Genomic DNA, 19096 nt, shown 5'->3' with positions numbered 1-19096 from the left:
CATTAATTCACAGAGGTCAAAAGGAAAAGCCTCTGCTAGGCAAGACGGATCTAAACTAAAGTCACTCCCTTCAAGCTGAGTGGAAACTCTGGGAGCCATATGTTTAGTCCTAATGCAGCAGTCGCAGTGAATGTACACCCGGTTGACATCGCAATCTGGAGCCGCGCACAACACCGTGTAGTTTAACGGATAATGGGATGCGAAACTGGTCACATTTCACATCTGTGTGAGCGCGCTCCTGCTGACGCTCCCCATACAATGTGTCACAGTCTATTACTGTCTCCACCACACACACACACACACACACACACACTTCTCTCTGCCATTCTTTTGTGTTAATGCATACACAAAATTAAATAAATAAATAAATAAATAAAAAACACCAGCTCACATATAAATTGATGAATTCTCACACAGACACACACACACACAAAAGTGTACTTTCTTGCACTCTGCTTTGTGTCCCTTTCAAACTCAGGCACACACCCACAAACCATTTCACTCTCCACTATACATATCAACTCAGACACACACACACACACACACACACACACAAAATGAACTCTCGGCTTGAATAACAAGGCAATACACAACATGCAATATTTCACTCATGGAGACAATTCCTTCCCCCTCCTCCTTATTTAACATGCAGGGCATTAATTGTGCGGTTGATAAATTACAGCCATCTCTGCAGCACTCCTGTGACATATACACGCGGGTTGTTTATAAGCACAGATGTGGCAACATAATCTCTGGATTCACGGGGAGAATGTCAAGGGGGAGCTCTCTCTTATTCGCCTTAATGAATCATGCTATAACTTCATTTTCCAGGAGCAACAACACATTTGGCATACGTGCTGAACGAGCGTCAGCGCGTACATCATGTTTGATTATGGTGATGTGACTCTGGACATATATATTTATTTACACATGCGGCAGGAAGCTGTTGACTTGTTTTTAGGATTTAAATGAAAACGTGTTTGATATTTAATTATATGTCTTGTGCTCACTCTCTATTATCCTGGTTTCTCCACACTGTATGTGTCAGAGATTACTTGTCATTTGAACAACGTGGGTGGCAGGGAGATTATTTTTTTCCCCCCTATACTTGGATGCAGGCAATTGGATGAATGCAGCAAAGGAAAAAAAAAGGATCATAAGGTGAGGCTGATTTGTGACACATGAGGACAGACTGAAGCATGTGTGAACCATGCTCTGTGTTATTCCTGGAAACTGGACTCACCAGAAAACAACAGCTTTACAGTAGTCGACCTGTGTCAACATCATCCAAACAAAAGACTTCTTGCTGCAAGGTGATTCTGTCCTCTTCTGTAAGACACTGTTGGACAAATGACTAAGACTTTGTGTTTGTGCAACAAAGAAGGAGGTATACATAACAGCAAAGATACTCTACTACTGTAAGACAACATGGCTCATTACAAGCTGCGCCAATGATATGAAACACCTTGTGTTGTTAACATACAGTATGTGTGGATGGATAAAAGTTGTCGGTAGAGAAAAGTGAGTTATTATATATTATTTTATTACAGTAAATATGTACATAGCTACCAGTCATATTTTGTATTTCACAAATAGGTTAGCGTGGGCATTTGCGAATGTTAGTTGACATAACCTAGGTGATCTGTGCCAGATATTTCAAGACAGGTCCGCAACAAATTTTCTCCTGATTTGTCCATCTGAAATTGTCCATTTTCATGTCAAAATATTCAGAAGAGATGTGGCTTGTGGGAAATGAGTCCGATATCTATTTTGGTGGCTATGGGGTGAAGGAATCAACCATAATCTGTGTTCACGTTCACTTCTCCCATTGGAGTCAATAGACTCGCTCACCAGACCCTCCTCCAGAGAAGAAGGGTCTGGCTGGTCCGCCTATGATTCTGTGATCTGGAATTTTTTCAACCAGTCACAATTGTTGTGGTCGGCGCCGTAGCAACGGTGCGCTTGCAAAATATTGCCGGTTGGAAACTGGATTTGGGTCCGCGGTGTAACGACGGTCGGCAGCCGCTGACGGATATTTCTTCTTCTGTTCGGTTCATGACACAGATGTATAATATATATATGGTTCGGTTCCTGTTGTTGTTTGTTGATGTTTCCCTTTACCGGGCGGACTGTGAAGGCTGCAACACGGAGGCGGGACTTCTGCCGGGTGGCTCGTTCCGGCCAATCAGAGGCTAATCGCAGCAAGGCACTTCCGTCAGGCCAGACTACAGTAATAGACTCAAGACCTGCTGCTGGTCTCCGGAAGGGGCGGGGTGGTGGAGAAACCCACGTGACACAGAAACAGGAAACTGACTTGTCATGTCTCCTCCATGGTTGCTTGTGACCTTGACCCCTAACCTTAAACAAGAGGCTTCAGTTGACAAAACTTGACTGAATATAACCATGTGTGACAGGTTTTTGTAATCATAAAGGTTGATCTGTAAAATAGCAGTAGTTTTCTGCAGGTAATTAATTTGTTGCATTATGCGAATATTTTTTAAATCAATTTTGATTTATTTCGCCTTATCTGTTATATTTTTTTTTACAGTGTAGAAACTTAGAGCAACCGTTTGACTGCAACAAAACATTTATGAGTGTAACCTAGGATGTGGAGAGACGCTGAGGGATAGAAGTCATTTTGCTGTTTAGTAAAGTAGACTTGTTGCACCTAAGCTCATACTTGAGAGACCAGATGGCTCCTTAAAGCCAGAGGAGAGACAGAAGAGGTATAGCTCGTGATTGAACTGGGAGAATGGAGGGTATAAAAGCAGTGATGAGAGAATGAATGGATGTGTAGACAGTGATTTAGGGGGGTGGATAGCGGAAAGGGAGAAGAGGGCGAGTTTTGGAAGGTGAGACAAATAGGGGAGGCTGGGTTACTGAGGCATGTGTGACAAAATTTGACAGTGCGTTGTTTCTTCTAGAGTTTTGAACCACATCTCCCAGTTTGCTCAGTTTTTTTTTATTTAGGCTAGATCATGCAATGAAGAGCAGACAGGGACACTGATTTGTATACAACTCACGACTGATTATAATGTCCAAGGCCAGTGTGCATTCATAACATAACCATTGTTTATTTGTATTTCCCTATTCTAAACTACTAGAATAGTTTATGTGCAGACACAGCAGAAAGTGAGAGTTTATGAAAAACACTAATCTGGTGTTTTCAGCATTATGCTACACTGAGCACCATTGCCGTCCACCTCGTCTAACAATAACACCTCTATATATCTTTAGTTCAGTAGAGAGTCACTATTATCGAGGTATATCGATTCACTGAACACTTAAATCACCTTATTGATTCACTGGACACTGATGAGTCCCTGGCCTGCACAGTTCTGATTGTGGCATGAATACTTTTTTTCTTTGCTCGGCTGCCGATAAACGCAGCGAGGTGCACAGAGGAGAGGACAGTAAAACGTCTGCACGCTGCCACTATTTGACAGTATAACAAATTTATTGTAGCACTTTGGAACAAAAGCCTTATCTATCCCCAAACTGTTGCAATCGTTTCATTTCACTGCAACTTTACTGTCACAACAACAATGACAATGACATATTCCCCACATGTTCCAAAGTGCATTATGAAAATAAGTGAATAAACTTTACGGAGTGATTAACATACTTCAGACATAATTCAATTATTACATTCAGCTATCCTTCTTCTCTAAGAGAGATCATTAATCTTTGTGTGATTTTGTTTTTGTCTCCATGGCTGAATCACTCTTGTACTAGAGGAGAATTTGCACTGGGAGAACCCTAGAAAATGTCTTATTTCCTGGACAGTTGTATACACGGAAACTAGGGATTGGTTTGAGACACAGCCAAGGTTTTCTTGTTGGTGGTGGTGTTTCTTTGTCTGTACAGTCATGGTGACTAATGCTGGAAATCTACACTCCTCTGTCTGTTCCCGCTGCTCATGCATCACTTGATTTTGTGCGAGAAAGACCGAGCAAGCAGACACCAGATGCTTGAAACTGCAGATGCGGGAAATTTTTTATGAAGTGGTTAAAGGTTAAGTTACTGTTGTGCTACACCAGTCCGTGAGAGAGAGAGAGAGAGAGAGAGAGAGAGAGAGAGAGAGAGAGAGAGAGTCTGGAGAAATTTACAGTGTATATAAAAAATGAAGTGAATAACAATTTGCAAGTAGATTATGTACACCGAACATCTTGCAAAATGAGTTATACTGTGGTAAAAAGAAGTAGCCTGGATTATACAAAAGAGCAGAGCTACATGTATATAAATAGTGTAGTGGCATACGTTCCTAACAGAATTATAAAACACCACACGCAGCCTCCACATGGCTAAATATATGGGTCTGCTGCCTTGACGTGTAAATACAGAAAAGGAAATTGATATGGATATATCATGTGTGTGTGTGCACGCAATTACAATGCATTCAAGTTGGCTTTACTGTGTGTAGCTATAGAAACAGTTGGGTTTAATGATCTTGCTGTTGAGAAAGGACTTTGTAGAGTCATTTTGATGAGAGTGAAGCCCATTTTATGTTTTTATTGTCCATTATCTCATTATTTCAGGGTTATTGTGTTGTTGTTGTTGTTTTTTTTACTAAAATGCCACTTATCTGTAATACACTCTTGAGATTGGATGCTTTTAAAGGACTTGAGTTTTTTATGAAGTGGAACTTTTTATAACAGATTTTATTTGCTCTACCTGAAAGAGGAGACTAGTCATTTACTGTAGGTAATGTTACATCAAAGAAACTCTTACTAGAAACTCTTATTTAACAGATGTTTGGTGAATTTATCACTGCAGTGGTACTTTAGACACAGTACACCTCCACAGGTGCAGTAAAACGTTGAGCATGTTGTATGAAACGTTCATTGAGCTGTGATAACTCTATTTTTTGATACCTTTACACGTGATTATTGTTCATAAAGTATTGATTAGATCATATCATAATGTAACTCTGCATAGCTGTAAAACATGTAAAAAAAAAAATCTTTACCATGATCAACTATATGCTACGTAATGCATTGACAATAAAAAATGATCTCACACAGAGAGACTTGTGATATTCTTTTGTATTCCTAGTACCACATTATTGCAGCTAAGTACAAATACACTTTCCACAATGGATTACTAGGCCATTAACACCAAAAAGCAATAATAAAACATTTTCCTTGAAACCATTTCCTATTGTCGAATTGATTACTCTTCTAATTAGATACTGATTTCCTCTTTAGAGAGTGATCGATAAGGTCTGGAGGAGAGACAGACAGAAAGAAGAAAAGAAAAAAAACGACTCGAGAAAAGCCTAAATCTGACAATGCGCTCGTTTCAGAGATCATTCCTCCCACACAGATGATCACCTGGAGGTCACGCACTGATGCTGCTGTACAGCGCGGTGATGTAGTGCTGAATAAAACGGTGGATACAGCAGCTTTTTATTCTGCACTCCATCACTGGAGTACACGCGTGTGTGGACACGACTTGTGTGTGTGTGTATGTGTGAAGGAAAGAGAGAGAGAGTGTGTGGAGCAGCCATAAAGAAAGCTTACTCTCTCTCGTCCCCTCTCTTTTCCTCTTCCTCCCCCCTCCGCGTGTTAGTCAAGGACAGTTTTGGTTTGGCACAGAGCGACTGACTGAACCGCTCCACATTCCGTCTGTCAGACTGACTGTCCTCGTTTTTTCGGTTGCTTATGCTGCCTACTACGGGATATTCGTGATTGGTTCATCCCTCCCTCTCCTCCCTCCCTCCAGCGTGATTGTATGTAAATCCGGTCGGGACTGAGCCAGTAGGTGAGGTTGGGGCTGGTGGCTCCTGCCTCGGTGGCGCACACGAGACCGGAGAGCGGCCGAGGTGAGATCGCTGCGCCGTTGGAGCTGTCCACTCTGCCGTGGTGCTGAACTCCACGTCCCTTTGCTCTTCTGCTTCTCCTGCTTTCTGCTCTGTTGGCTCTACTGTATATTGACCATATTTTGGGAAAGGATTAACAACCTCCCCTTTGGGCTGTTTATAGATACAAACACCTCTTCATTCTGTCTCTACACATCGGAAATTACACTACAGCAGCCGTGGATTTGACCGGAGCTCCAGATTGTCATTAATAATACTTTGTTGAGAAGTCTTGCACCACTAAATCTCGTTTGGATTATTTTCCTGGATGGTTTACATCTGGACACACAGGTAACAAAAAAAAATCTCTATGTATAAATATTCTATTTGTGTGCTTGTGTGTTTTGTTTCTTGAGGACTAATTGTTCCCATCCCATCGGAGTCACAGCTGAGCTCCCTCCACTAAAAGTATCCCCTCTCCGTCTGACTCGCTATCAGACACCGAGTTTAACCCGCATCAGCAGTGAGGCGCCACAACTCTTTTCTAGTAATCCATCCGACCACTCTCCTTGAATCAGAGAATATCTTCTGCCTTGAGCCTTTTACTGTCTCTATTTACTTGTCGCCTGGTCCCAAAGGCTCAAATCGACTGATCTGAGGATGGCTGAAGTTGAGATTATACTTGCTGCTGTTATTCAGTCGGGGCGCTCGCACTGAAGCACCAACACTTCCCACCGAGGCACAATCAATGTTTTTATTTTTATTTTTTTTAATGGCTGAAGACGCACTATGTTGCTCAGGGCTTTTAATTCATCCGCGTAGTACTTAGTGTGTTATTTTTTTCCTTGGCACGCTAATCCTTGAGTGACACCGTTAGCAGCAGAGGGATTATACTTTTGTTTTTCATCCTCAGCTTTGCGCCTGACTCATTTGGCAGTATATTACAAGCTCTTGCGCCGGGGATGGCCATTAATTGTGTTGTTTGATGATTTGCAGAATGAAATTTGGGGTCTTGTTTTTTTATTATTATTATTATTATTATCGCCACGATAGTGCAGCAGATGGAGTTAAAGCCAACCTTAAACCAGATTAAGTTCTGCTATCGATAGGACTCAGATGTACAGACTGCAATCCTTTGAAGAAGCTTCTGTTGTGGGAAATAAGGCAGCCTTAATGTTAACTGGAGCAATATACGATCAATACAGCACAATTAACAGGACATGATTAGTAGATAAAGCTCAAAGGAGTTTTAAATGGCCTATACCTGACACATTTTATCATTATTATTATTATAATGAGCTCTCTTCAGCTTTAATTGACAAGTGCAGATCTTGCAATATCGAACATTTGGTGGCACATTCTTCTAGATAAAACTAGCCTATAGTAAATACTACTACTACTACAAAAAAACAAAGCTACATTTATGTGTGGATAATAAATAAAAAGCATAACATTATGCAGTGACTAGATTTACTTTTCACATTAAAGAGATGTTGTGAATAGTTTCATATAACATTTTATTTGAATCAGACGACTTGTACTGATGTAAATGATTTGACAAACTCCTCCATCCACGACAGGGAGTATATTAGTGACCTTTACTTAAAATAAGCACTCTCTTTCTCACTATTTCTGTGGGGAAAGGTGCCTGGTGACAACTTTATCATTACACAAGCACAAAAAGACAAAGAATGTGTGTACTATTATTGATTTACGCTCACAGATCCCTGGCAGTCCATATATTGTGTTTCCTTGACAATATTTTGACTCCCTTTGTATTTCGCTGGGCACAGAGAAACTAACGATCCCAGCATAATTTCTAAACTAATTGCAACAGTAATTGAAATTCTTGTCGGGAAAGTGTGAATGCTACAGAAACCATGCAGTTTGAATGCTCAGCCATCTGTAGGCCTTTACAATCCAACTTCAATCCCTTTATTCCCACAATGCATTCACTTTATCTGTGAAAGCTCTTTGAAACCGCAAGATAGAATCTATTTCCAGTTGGCGCATCGGATGAATGAGTGGATCTGTTTTTCAAGGCTGCATTCATTAATTGATTCTCCACTCGAATATGAACCATGAGACCAAGTAATGTATCATTAATGTAGGATATATAGATGTATATTGTGCTGAGTGTAGTGGGGACACAAGATGTGCCACAGTCAAGATTCAGCTGGAGAGAGTTGTGGAAAGAGAGACAAGATAATGCTGGTTCTCACACTGACTGACGTCTTTTTTGCACTGAAATGATACTGATGCTCTCACTTCACAGGTGCACTCAAAACCACGAAGACTCAGACAAAGTCAAACAGCAATGTTCAGAATATTCTCACCTGCACAAGATTTTTCCTTCACCACACCACCAGCACTTGAGAAAGTCTGAACACCCCCCCCCCCCCAACCTCAGATCCAATTAAACCATTTAACAACAGGTAGAAGATGGAGTCAATTGAGCAACTAGAAGTGTGAGTAGGGCTGATCTGTTTTTCATTACAATGACTTTCTCTGAGCACCACAGGGAGGCAAAGCCCTTTGAGCAAATATGACTTTTCTCTGACGGAAGAAAAAATTCAAAGGAGCTGACCGAAGCCTTTTCCGATTTGGAAAAGCACTCAGTATAAAGGTGCCTAGTAATGATAAATGGTGGTGGTGGTGGGTGGGTGGAAGAGGGGGGGCATACCTGGATAGTATAACAATAAAGCGATATGTTTTGTACGGAAAATTGCACCGCCACTTGAAATGGCACCAATTTAGGGTCTTCACAATGATCCCAGGTGTCCTGGCTTCCCAGCACAGTCAAAATTCTTTACCTGTGAGATGTCTTTATGGGCTGGTTTAAGGAGCAAACTGGTTTTAACAAGCCCTGTTCCTCAGCTTTACTGTTGTGGCTTTTTGTACAAATGTCAGGTGCATCCGCAAATCCTGTGGCTCACTTCTTATTTCCAGGTCAGATCCATGAATGTGTCCAATTCCACCACTGATATTATGATATTATGATATTCCAATAGCCTTCTCAGGGCTTCTGCTATTCTGAGCTTCCAGTTGTTCCTACTGAGACTCTGAATAAACATGGGAGATCAAATTGTACTGGAACCCTGACAGCTGCTTTTGAAAGCAGGGATCTCCACAATCCTTTTGCCCTTCGATCATGTAGCTATACCATCATAATGCTGCAAAGCTAGACGGAACATGGTGACATACTGTGAATAGAAGTTCTATAAACGATCATCCACTGGCATTGAATGTCAAAGTAGACAAAAAGAAATGCTCCATCCTTCAAACCACCACAACTACAGCCTCCATTTAAATTCTTACACATCAAGAAACACAAGTTAATGAAGGTACCCTGCATACAAGAACACAATCCAGACTAGCATAGCAGCATTACGCTGCTATTACAGTGCTCGGTGACTAACTTTTGTTTCTAGGAGCACAGTGGCCCCTAACTTAAAATTTTAGGAGCACGAGCAGAAAATTTAGGGGCATTATTCGCTTTGCAAACCAAATATTTTCCACATTTCGTTTTCATTCATGATCCTCACAGGCCTGACACCTGTAATAACAGATAGTCACCAGATCCATTGAGTCACCACTTCCACGTTTCACTAGTGATGAAAAATTTACTTGTACTGTCTCGAATTGTCGGGGCAGTCTGGAGCCCTCAGTGAGTTTAATGTAAGCTATTGCTGAGCTAATTCAACACATTGGTTAGAGGTATAATTCAAAATCAATTCTTGATTAAAAGGTGACTCACCCATAAAAGCACACCATTGATGGTAACATCAATGAAAATGCATTTAAATGCCAAAATACATTGAAACATTCTTTTTAAATAGTTTTTGTGCCCTTTGTAATGTTTTTTTAGACTTACATGAAGCACTTTGAATGCAAAGTTTGTCCCATGTTTGTGCCACGTTTTTGGTTATTCTGACCTGGGGCGTCTCAAGCGCTTTGAATTCGCAACTCTGAGTTTTCAACTAGGAAAGATCCGAGTTCCAACTTGTCTTGAATGTAGCGTTACCTACTGTAGCATTAAGTGAAGTGAGGTCAGGATCATTACGGCTAAGTTAATGGCTAAGCTATGAAAACGGAGCTAAACTAACCCGCTACACTAAGCTTACTTTCATTTCCAGTGGCACAATACAACGGACTGCTGACTTTATCATGTGTCTTCTTCATCAGTTGATTCTACAGCGCAGACGGTACATCGGCAGCTGCCGGTAACTTATAAGGTGGAACGTTTCCTTGCTTGTTGTTACTCAATGCATGATACGCGTTCAGAAATCAACCAGTGCACCTTAAATATTGATGCAGCAGGTTTAATTAGTTTGTTCTTTTAACGGACATGGGCAGAAACCAACACAGCACCATCTGTTGGACTGGCGAGCTAAACTCGGGTCACACAATGTAAACTAACACTAATGCCCTGAAGAATGTTGTTGTTGTTGCACAGCCTTTATACAGGTAACAGCAAATTAGCTATGTTATCCTGGCTCTATGGTTGGACTGGAAAAGAAGTACTGTATGTGCACTGAGCCACAGTTGCAGGAATGACACTGACAGAATTGGTAAAAAACTTTATTTTAGCAAGTAGCCTACATATGTTCACACCTGGGAGTTGCTCATTACAGTCAAGAGTGACTCCACTGGAGCAATTTAGAGTGTGAAGCCCTTTTCTGTACTACCTCTTCAATCCTCTTAGGTGGCCAAGAACTCTTGGTGTGGATCGTGACTTTGATTAATTTGGGGAATTTATGTTTTAGTAAATAATTGAAGTAATAAGAATCAGCTAAACAAAATAGAGTCAAAACAGTGAGAATATAATTTCAAAATGTTTTTAATTTACATTTCAATATACCAATCGTTAGCGTACCACGTTTCATCTCTCAGTAGCTCAGTCCAAGCCCTCCCCAACAAAAAACACATCCCCCTTTGCATCTTCTGTCTTTGCACTACAAGCTCATCTTTAAACCGCTGCCAACTCCCATCTGGGTCTCTGTGTCCGTCTTTGTTGTTCCCCTCTTCAATACGTGGAATCGTTATTGTGCAGTAGACCCACACACATTGAAATATGTCATCCTTCTGCCATGTGTAGGAGACACTTCCTCCTGACATTCTTCTATCTCCTGGCAAACAGCAGGGTTGTTTGATGATGTCTCCTTCCAATGTGCACGCCACATTTATCTTTCATAGCTCCTCACTGTTACTTGAAAGCATGAAGCAGAACAGATGAGAATAATGTAATGTGGATTATTAGCACATGCTTAACCTGCTGTAATGATGTATGAGAATGTCTCTCTTTGCAATGAAGTCAAGCTTGTATTGTTTCCGTTGGATCACATTTCTGTTTCCTTCACTTTGAGGATATATAAGGCAAGTGTGTGAGGTTCTGTCTCAGGACTTCTCTAACAGCTCTAGATTTCTGAAGCATGACCTCTTCCACTCCCACGTCTTGATTGAACTCCAAGTGGATTGTTAAATTGTTATTGTCATAACCTATTTCATACGGTACAGCAGAACAAGGCTTTTGTGGATTCTTTTAAAGCCAAGGCAGGGTGAAATATTGAGACGGCTCTCTTTCTGTCTCAGTGCTCTTTGGCAGATGGTCAGACCATAATAGAAGTTGCACAGAACTTAAAGGTGAGGGTCAACACACTGTAGGTTTCTGTGCTAATCCTGCAGGTGTACTGCAAGCACAATGTGGCTTGAGGTGTTGTTTGAATATGTTTGAGTGAGTGTAGGTGTAGGTGGTGCTGGCCAAGGCTGGATTGCAGACGTAACAGCCTGTCTCTGAGATAATAACGCTGTTGTTCGCTGTTTGTTGGAAGCGTATGACACTTAGGCGGAGGCGGGAGCTAGGGTGGTCTGGCCATGCGTTGCATTTTAATGGCATCACAGGTCGCAGTTCACTGTTCATTGCCATCGCGGCCAAGTGTGACGCCATTGTTCTGGGCACAGTGCAGTCGATCAGATCAGTCTGATTATGTAATGATTGTTAACAATTGTGAGAGCCGTGCGCCTCTGCCAGGTTTCTCCTCCTGCAGAGTTGTGGCGACAGCCTGGGGCTTCACGACATTTGAAATGGTCTATAAATTAAATGCCTATAAAGGAAAAGTCAAGGTCTTTCCCGCTACTGCCTCATATGTAGAGACTCCTGCGATCATAAATGATTGTAATGTGGACCATATAATGTCCAAGTCCCCGTTGTCAAACCTTTGTCACACAGAACTTATGAGGGCACTCTGGTCGCAGCACTAAAAGGTCTTCAAACCTCTGCTGTGCAGGATGACTATTGGAAGTATTTTGTAATCTGGAGCTCACTCATGCTCTCAATTGATAATAATTGTGGCTTTCGGATGAATCCAGGGGTACAATTGGAGCTCATAGTACACAGTAGGCTGTTTATAATTCTCTGATGTCATGCCAAGCTAGACAGAAATCTTGTGTATGACAAAAGATATATTAGAATCACTTCATTTTCTCACCGGGTGGTTATCCAGAGTTGTGATGAATAATGTGCACATTCCCTTAGGATGAATTAGATCAAATTTTCATATTGTACAAACCGGCAGCCGAGGAGTGGCCACACTGAGCTAGTCGACTTCTCTAAGAGGACTGCCTGGGTGGATCAAAGACAAACCTAGAGTCTCTTTACAAGAGATATTTAAGCCTTGAATCCAGCAATTTCCATACAAATTTAAATCAGTCCTATTGTAAGTGAAGTTACTCTGATCTTTTCTTTAAGTTTTGATAACGAATTTAAATTCACACGAACACAAATACTGCATTCAGTGGCTCTTTCTGGGCCTTTCTAACAGATACAGTATCAGTCGATAAAATTTGCCCAGTTGTCAGAGGATTGTACATGTTTCAAGTTTCAGTTTTTATGAGGACTTTATAGTAGTTTGACATTTCGGCTCAGTGCACTAATTCACCTTCTTGCTGAGAGTTAAATAGGGTGCAGTAAAAATGAAGCTATATCAAGCAGGCGGTAGCTTAACTTATCACAAAGACGAGAGACTGGTAACCTGGCTCTTGTAGGTGGATTTTGTTGCCTTAAGCTCCAATCACATGGGATTTATTTCTCTGGGGAAGGTGGGGTGTGTTTAATGTTACATTCTCTGGTCAGTGATTCTTAATCCAGTTCGAATATGAGTTATTTTTCACCCCCATCTGGGTAATATTTACAGATTAAATGACCTGTACTGTTTTTCAGTGAACTCACAGGCCCCGCTGTAACTTAAATCCAGAACAATGTCCATCTGTTTCATTAAAGAGTTTATATACATCCGGCATTTGAACATAAATGTGTGTAATTTGGCTTTTGGATGAAAATGTTCCTACCAGCATCATTTTAAAAAAAAAACTGTAATGATGCTCAGGCAAGCTCTAAAACATGTCTCTTTTGTAGTTTATGTGCATTCTCCCTCTTTATTTATCCTGCTGAATGTCCATGTCTATTACAGACCACATCCTAATGTCACAAAGTTTAAAATCCCACCTGGAAACATGAGCTAAAATGACCCGAGACCAGAGGGAATATTTTAACCTCCATCTGCCCCCTGTGTTAATCCCATCTGAACGGGATTAACCCTGTGGTTTGGTCAGAGCCTGGCTACCTGTTTCCCCCTGTTCCCAGTCTTTGTGCTAAGCTAAGCTAACCAGCTGCTGTCTAGTTTCATATTAACTACAGACACAATAAAGTGGTATTAATCTTCTCGTCCTGTTGTCAGCAAAACACACACACACACACAAAAAATTTAGTGTTTTCCGAAACACAGACACAACTAGCAATAATTAGTTTGGTAAAAAACCTTCAATAATAAATGTCCAGATTGTTACTGTGTGTGCAAAAGAGACATTTCCTCCATATTTTCATCAAATCCCAAATAAAATTCAGTGTGATGTCTGAGTCCCCTTGGGATCCATCAGCCTCTCAGTGATCACTGAAAGCCCATGCACAGTCCATCACATAGACCGTCTAGTCCTGCTGAGAACAAAGCAGGCCGCTAACTTGGAAGCACATCAGAGGCTCATTAACGCTCCAGTGTTTGACCATCTGAACTCTAGTTACCCTAATGTCTTGCTTAATGTTTCCCCTGCTCTAAATCCCTCCGCCTCCTCCTCTCAGTGCATGCACCAGTCTCGCACAGTTGACATCTTCATGATCTCAACTCAAGTAACAACAGTGTAAAGAGCCGAGCCAGGGAGTGGAATGAGATGCTTGTGTTCTCAGGAACTGGGAAATTCCTTCTTTGTTTTGCTCCTGGTATTGTTGTCGAATGCCGGTGGAGCTGCGACTTTCTGAGTGTGAGGATCATTGAAATTCCACATTTGGATTCAAAAAGTTTCTCTGCCTAGATTTGGACTGCCTGCCAGGATTTATTGCAGATTAACTTTGAAAGTGATTTAGCTCTCGGCTTCTGCAGTTGCTACCAAGGCTGAAAAATAACTTTTTCTCATCCAGGTTTTGTCATTCCTATACCGACTCTCGTATTCCCTCATTCACTAAATATTCCTGATACGTCAAATGAGATCTGTTTGTGTGACCCTAATAGTGGCAGCAGAGTATATCAAAACTTAATTAGGTCTGGGGTGTGAAAGGAGATGAGTGACTGTCATGCCGGCATGAATGTAGAGGCGCAGCACTGTACAGGCATTATTTAATCGCACACACAACACAATAAACATACTCCCAAGTGTTTTCAACGTTTTTCTGTGAGTGGTAAAATGCACTGGGGATTTAGAGAGAAGACACAATACGGCAGCATAAGTTCAAAGCTCAGTGTAATCACATTTTATGCATTTGGATAGACATCTGAATGAAACAGATAAGGGGCTCATGAAAAGGGATGGGGGGGATAATGAATTATGTCATCACAACATGTAGCCAACACATTTACACAAGGGCCTATCTCCGTCTTTATCTGTTATCTGGTGGCATGGGTGCACCGCTGTTATCCGCCTGGCATTTTGAGCCATGCGTCCTCTCTAATGAGTCTCGGATATCGGAGCGGTGCTGTCCTAAAGGGTTCAGAGAGAGAGAGAGGGTTGTAGACGGCAAGTTTTGACTTTGAAGTCCAAAGAAAGTAAGGGTTCACAAATCTTAAGAAATCTGCACTAATTATTTAGTGAGCCAGTGAAGTCGGAGGCTTGTAACTGAAGGAACCTGTGATTGATACAGGGGGGTTTTGGAAAGATGAGACATATTTCTCTGAAATCCATTCGCACTGGTATTCAATACATTTAAAGGACCCTGCCAGCAGAGCGCTCACAAATGATTTTGCTGCTGGTGCAGAAAGAAGGAAACGACCCCTCACTAGTTTCTCAGCAGAAAAATCTCTCCCAAGTCTTAAGATTCAAAGTTTGTCCTTGACTTTGTGAAAAAGACAACTTCTGGTACTACTGAGATTCTTTTTTTTTCTTCAGATTGCATGATCATCATTAGTTGGTTGAGTTTACCTGTAGTTTTAGAATTGTTTTTCTAATTGATTTGAAGACATTCCACCAAAACTAGTGTAAAAGTTGAGGTTCAAAGTACGTTCTTGACCTTGGGAGCCACACGTGGCAAGACACAGCCTCACCTCAGGTTCCACTGAGTCGCTGCTCGGGATATTTCAATTGTCTTTTTGATTGCAAAATATTTGTTCAGTTGCCAGTTGGTACCAGGCCAAGTGAGAAGCAGGGCTGCCACTGTGATGAGTCCCTCCCCCCTGTGCCACCCCAGAGTCTGATTCACAACTGATCTGAAAATTAAAACAGCACAGCAAAATAATAAGCAAACATTTATTCATAAATTTGATAATTTGTCTATTAAGACTCAGGTGTCAGATCTGATTTTGTAGCTCCAGCAGATCATTCCCTGGACAGTTCAAGTAGAAAACTGGATAAGGGATAATTAATCTGGATAAGGTTAATTCAGTATCTAAAAAAAAGGAACACAAAAGGAAAGAATATGGACTATCTGAAAATACACAAAAGTTTTATCATTGGGTTAGAGGAACTATTTTTTACAGCTGGTCAAGGTCAAGAGAGGAGAGATGACCCAAACAGCCACAGGTTTAAGGTTAAGTGTATATTTTGTGCTATGAAATATACAGCGGTAGGAAATAAACACCTCAATGTACTGTAGAAAAAAGTCTTAACCTATGGGTAATAGAACCTAAAATGTTTTATACTCGAATCAAATGATGAAGTATGAGAATATAGACCTTTTATATAGTTCACGCAGGTGCTGTTAATTATTTTTGTAGCACTGAGGTGACCTACAGTATCTCACTTCAAGGACTCCCACTGCCTCATCCTGTTTCTCACTCTTCCGTTGCCATAATGTTTTTATCTCCTACAGTAACAGCACATGGTGCAAGGCGCCACATCATCATCTCGGTGACTGCCTGTCATATTTAATACCCAAACTGCAGGTCAGTGGATCACCTCACCTGCTTTTGGTGCATCTTAATGCATAAATTTGCATATAAAGAAAATGCTTTCTTCAAATTAGTTTAACTCTTTACATCTTTACAGTGCAGCCGCACACAGTTGCTATTTACACTTGCATGTTGTACAGTATGAGGACAATCACATTGACATAGAATATATACAAATTAGTGTATTAATTAGCTTAATGAATTTTCTCCATTAGCATAACGGGTCATATTTAATATATCACAGTGATTATGGGAAGACATTAGGCACCTCAAGTGCCTCTTATTTGGACGTGATCCAGAATATCTGAAGGATGATTAAGGACGTGCCAGGTTTAGGCCTCAGCATTTTCAAGGCCTGTTCAGATTTGCCTCAACTATTTGGACTCAATTTAAGCTTCACAAAGAAATCCCTCCTCTCTGAAAATTGCTCTTAAGATGAAAAGAAAGAAATAAAGCACAGCTATACTTTTTCTTTTTCATAGTTTTTTTTCTTTTTAAAGCCCACTTTTCACACATTTTTCATATAATAACGACTGATGCTCATTATCTTGCTGTGAAAAGCACAAACCAGGATACCGATAATGAAATATAACACCTTTGTAGGCATTTCACCTTTAATGTCTGACCTGTGGGCTGTTATAACAGAGCAATGTTCTCCCATAAAAAAAAAGAAGCCTATAGGGTGCCTAAGCAAGGAGCTTGTAGGACCATTTCATTGGTCAGGGACTTTCAGCAGTTACAGTGATCAAAACGAGCAAAGTAGGAAGTTGAGTAATGTTGTATAATGAGCAATGAGAAAGTTTGGATGGATGGATAAACCCACTGAGCTTGGACTTGTTGTTTATTATAACTATGAACTTACTATATTTTTTTCCGGAACCTAATTGGCCTAAACCTTCCAATAAAGCCAATCACGTGGTCATTGTTGTAACCACGGTGATGATACCTGCCACAACAATGGTGCTGTGTTCAGCGGAGGTCAGAGAGTTTGATGTACAAAGGAGGTTTATACTGTAGGTGAGTTCAAGTTAGCTAATGTGTCATGGAAGCACTGATTTCCTCAGAAGATGAAAGCAAAGTAAATCAAAGGGAGCTGATTAAAGCATCACTGACCCGCTCGTTGCACTTTCTAAGACCCATATACGCAGAGACGTTTAATTGTTAGAGACTGCAGGATATGCTAAAGGTCATATATGAGTCTGCCTAGAGACACACGTTAAATATGCAACTGTATCTTCCAAATATGGAGATCACCGAAAAAAAAATTAAAGTCTGCACACAAAGCAGAATCCATGTTAGCTGTCAGCAGATACAGCTGCCAGCACAGCTGGGCGTCTGCAGAGGAAGTGCTCTCGTAGCAAAAAGATGCCATACATCCTCTCACCAAAACATCTGTCACCATGTCATTTCAGATGAATTGCCGGTGATTACACAATGATGGTTTTGTCAGGGGGTGGCTTCCAACCACCTAATTCTGGGTACACGACAAGACTCTTCAAGTTGCCTTATTCTTCCGAGAGAAGCAGCGCTGATGGAACGTGTTGTAATAGAAGTTGCAATCTGATACTTAGATGATAATGTATTCTCATCAGAGCTTTTTGACCAAACAGTCCTTGGGGTAAGGAGTGCTAAGAAAAATATGGAAAACCTCAGGGGTGAAAAAGTTCTTGTTGCACAGTGGTGTTTTGCATTTCAATAATGGTAATTATGCAATTATATGAGCAGCAGTAAAAGGAAATTTGAAGCCACAGGAAAGGTTGGTCTTTGTCTGAACATCGTGGCATGGGGTGACCAGACATATTCATCCATTCTGACCCTATTGTGGCAGCCTGTAATTGACCAATCAGTAACCTCTACTTCTACAAACCTGGTCTGCTTGTTCCTGAAACATCAGAAAGTACAACCTTGGGAGCAGGAAGAGGAACTACCACCTGAAGCATTTTTTTTCTGGGTTCATGGAAAGGTTCCTGCTGAAAGGAGGGAGGAGATGTTTTCCTCTTTATTGCCCGATGATATCACAGATTCACGAATCAAAGAACATCCCAATCATGAAAGCTTTCACATTTGAGGTTCTAATCACCTGGTTTATACAGGAAGAATTCTCTGGCACATAGGAAGTAATGTGTTTTATGTTTCCAGCTGCCGCAACAGCTTGTAACAAACAGAAGGACTGGGCAGTTATCACAGGCAGCGACAGTCAGCTGAACAGATGAAACAGTACAACTTACAGGAACCAAAACATCATCAACAACACAATGTCAAAGGAGAAAGTTTCAGCTGTATTGGACAGAGGATTTAATAGACAAGTGTTCTGTGGTGGTGTAGTATTAAAATTCTACAACAGTGATTATGTAGCTCCCAAGTTGTTGCCAAAAAACACTGGAGGCAGACCAGCACTGTATTTCTGCTTTACTGCACAGCGATAAAACACTGTTATAAAATACTAAACTGGAAAGTAGCAAAACAATTTCTATTACTGCAAAAGGTGGCTTTCATACAAATCCATATTTCAGCATCAAAGCTAATTCTTTAGTCGTTTGACAAAACTGTTTTAATTCACATATCAACTTATTTGTTTTTGTTTTTTTTGTGGCTCTAACCCTTTTACTGTATCCAACATTCCTTATCCATTGTACTAACAAAGTCATACAGCACTTTAAAGCCAGTACAGACAAGAAGTCCCAAAACTGCTATGAAAGAAACTGCAACAGCAACAATGGAGCCGTCTTCACCACACATGAACAAATGCCACAGATGAAAACATGAAAAACAGGTGAAAACTACAGAGTGGACTTGATATGAGATGAGGAAAAGGAACAATCTTTTAAAGACAAATCAATGTAAAGTAAGACACAGTGGATTACTG

The 19096-nt window shown here is 40.8% G+C and overlaps 1 protein-coding gene across 2 annotated transcripts in view; it reads left to right on the top strand.

Annotated features, from left to right (window-relative positions):
* Positions 1–5572: 5572 nt before the first annotated feature.
* Positions 5573–19096, top strand: part of fstl5 (follistatin-like 5) — a 168469-nt gene continuing 154945 nt past the window's right edge. The window contains exon 1 of one of the 2 annotated variants that reach the window (XM_085789142.1): positions 5573–6151. In XM_085789142.1, coding sequence (XP_085645268.1) covers positions 6129–6151 — 23 coding nt within the window. In that variant the 5' untranslated portion in view covers positions 5573–6128. The remainder of the gene's footprint in view (positions 6152–19096) is intronic. The other variant, XM_085789141.1, reaches the window with a different exon arrangement.

This window comes from Trachurus japonicus, chromosome 10 (assembly GCF_045865225.1).
Source record: "Trachurus japonicus isolate A0001 chromosome 10, Traja_1.0".
NCBI lineage: Eukaryota > Metazoa > Chordata > Actinopteri > Carangiformes > Carangidae > Trachurus > Trachurus japonicus.
The sequence above is the reverse complement of the archived record's forward strand: the minus strand, read 5'-3'. Positions and strand labels throughout refer to the sequence as shown.